At 42.4% G+C, this 2,495-nt stretch overlaps 1 protein-coding gene across 2 annotated transcripts in view; it reads left to right on the top strand.

Annotated features, from left to right (window-relative positions):
• The window catches only part of Usp33 (ubiquitin specific peptidase 33), a 52,408-nt gene that overhangs the window by 36,130 nt on the left and 13,783 nt on the right, over positions 1 to 2,495 (top strand). For both annotated transcript variants that reach the window (XM_005357478.3, XM_005357477.3), the window contains exons 17-18: positions 706 to 886; positions 1,890 to 2,016. In XM_005357478.3, coding sequence (XP_005357535.1) covers positions 706 to 886; positions 1,890 to 2,016 — 308 coding nt within the window. The remainder of the gene's footprint in view (positions 1 to 705; positions 887 to 1,889; positions 2,017 to 2,495) is intronic.

Below are 2,495 nucleotides of genomic sequence, written 5' to 3'. Positions count from 1 at the left end.
CACCAGACATTGCGGGGTACACTAACACCCCTTCACAGTGTGCTCCTGAACATGGCACCAGACATTACGGGGTCTTACAAGTCTGAAGTGTACAGTCAGGAACCAGTAGCACTGAACTTGGGAAGAGGAGCCCTGCCCACTCTGTCACACTGAAATTATGTCTGGAATCATGTTAGAGTTCAGGATGATATTTATCATTCCTACTTTGATTATGTAAATACTTCAGAGACTCTTATTGAGAATATAGGATGAGACAGGTGCGGTGGTTCTGCAAATCTCCTGAGTTTTAGGCCAGCCTGGGCCTATATAGCAATTAACTTCCAGGCCAGTCAGTACTACACAGAGAGACCTTTAAAAATGGAAGAAGAAAATCCATAACCAAGCCGGGCGGTGGTGGCGCACGCCTTTAATCCCAGCACTCGGGAGGCAGAGGCAGGCGGATCTCTGTGAGTTCGAGACCAGCCTGGTCTACAAGAGCTAGTTCCAGGACAGGCTCCAAAACCACAGAGAAACCCTGTCTCGAAAAACCAAAAAAAAAAAAAAAATCCAAAACCAAAATACATTATTTAAAAAATACATTTAAATGACTCTAATTGTATGTGATTGACTGCCTCATTTCCTTTTTTATAACGCAGAACTTCATTGTCCTTCTTAGCACTTGTAAACGTTCCTAACCATTTGGATGCCGGGTTGTTCTTTCTTTAGATCTTGTGTATTCACCTTAAGAGGTTTCGGCATGAGCTGATGTTCTCTACTAAAATCAGCACCCACGTCTCCTTCCCTCTGGAAGGCCTGGACCTTCAGCCATTTCTTGCAAAGGATAGCCCGGCGCAGATTGTGACCTACGACCTCCTGTCAGTCATCTGTCATCATGGGACTGCAAGCAGTAAGTACAAAGGCTTGACATTTGTTTTTGATTAAAAACACGTATCTAAGTTGACTGCTTAAATAAGCCCCACTTGACCAAGGGAAGAAAAATTTAAAAACAGATTTTAGTTCTTTTTTTAAATATTTATTTATTTCTTATGTATACAATATTCTGTCTGTGTATGCCTGCAGGCCAGAAGAGGGCACCAGACCTCATTCCAGATGGTTGTGAGCCACCATGTGGTTGCTGGGAATTGAACTCAGGACCTTTGGAAGAGCACGCAATGCTCTTAACCACTGAGCCATCTCTCCAGCCCCCCAGATTTTAGTTCTTATTATTAGAAAAACAACAGACTTAACCCAAGTGAATAATAACCATTTAGGAAAATGGCTGTAGTGGCACATGCCTATCATTGCCATACTCCAGGGCTAAGGCAGGATTAGGAATTCAATACCAAAAAAAAAAGTCAGGTACCAGGAATACAGGTTAAGTATCTAGCTTGATTTTATTGGTAAACACTGAATGCCTGCTAAGTTCAAGACCAGCCTGGGTAGCAGAGACTTTCAAAGAACTCCTCACATTTAAGGTGATTGTGATGTTAATTGCCCTAATTATATCTTCTTCCCCATAAATATGTACAATTATTATGTGTCAGAAGAGGCATTTGAGACATTAAATTTAAAACTAAATATTTTCCCTAGACTATTCGGAATAGCAATTATAAGGTAACAGCTTTAATAGGGTGGGCTTCATACAAGTTTTTCAGGGCTACATGGTCTAGGGCAAGTGTGGTAGAACACGCTGTGTTCTCAGCACTTGGGAAGCTGAGGTGGGAGGATTGTCAGTTCACGACCAGCCTGGGCTACAATAGTGAGGTGTTATCTCACAACAAAAATAAAAGGCTAAAAGTCTGGTGCTTTCTGTCTTCTGGAGTGCTGAGCGCAGTCTGACCCAGTAAGGCTACAGATGCTGTGTAGGTGTGACACAAAGACCCTAACAGGCGCTTTTCCTTGCAACCCAGGTGGGCACTACATCGCTTACTGCCGCAACAATTTAAATAACCTGTGGTATGAGTTCGATGACCAGAGCGTCACTGAGGTTTCTGAGTCCACCGTGCAGAATGCCGAGGCCTACGTCCTTTTCTACAGGTGACGGGGCTGTCATGTCATGGTGAAGAAAGGACATCTCTGGAGGACCCGCACTTCTGGCAATGACAATTGTGCTCTTACGAGTAGGAGAAGGGAGCTGCTCATAGATGACCCTGTCAGAAAACTAAGAATTCATAGACAGGCAAAGGGATATATTTTGTTTTAGAAAGATTTTTGTTTGTTTTTAAGCATTTATTTTTTTAGAGGTTCACTTAAATTTATTTTACGTATATAGGTATTTTGTATGTTTGTAAGTCTGTGCACCACATGTGTGTCTGCTGCCAGAGGAGGTCATAAGAGGGCATCAGATCCCCTGGAACTAGAGTTACAGGTGGCTGTGAGCCCCCATGTGGGTTCTGCATATCTAACCCAGGTCCTCTGCAAGAACAGCAAGCTGTTGAGCTATCTCTCCAGCCCCTCATTTCTTTCTTTCTTTTTTTTTTAAAATATTTATTTATTTATTATGTATACAATATTCT

This window comes from Microtus ochrogaster, chromosome 21 (genome assembly GCF_000317375.1).
Source record: "Microtus ochrogaster isolate Prairie Vole_2 chromosome 21, MicOch1.0, whole genome shotgun sequence".
Taxonomy (NCBI): domain Eukaryota; kingdom Metazoa; phylum Chordata; class Mammalia; order Rodentia; family Cricetidae; genus Microtus; species Microtus ochrogaster.
The sequence above is the reverse complement of the archived record's forward strand: the minus strand, read 5'-3'. Positions and strand labels throughout refer to the sequence as shown.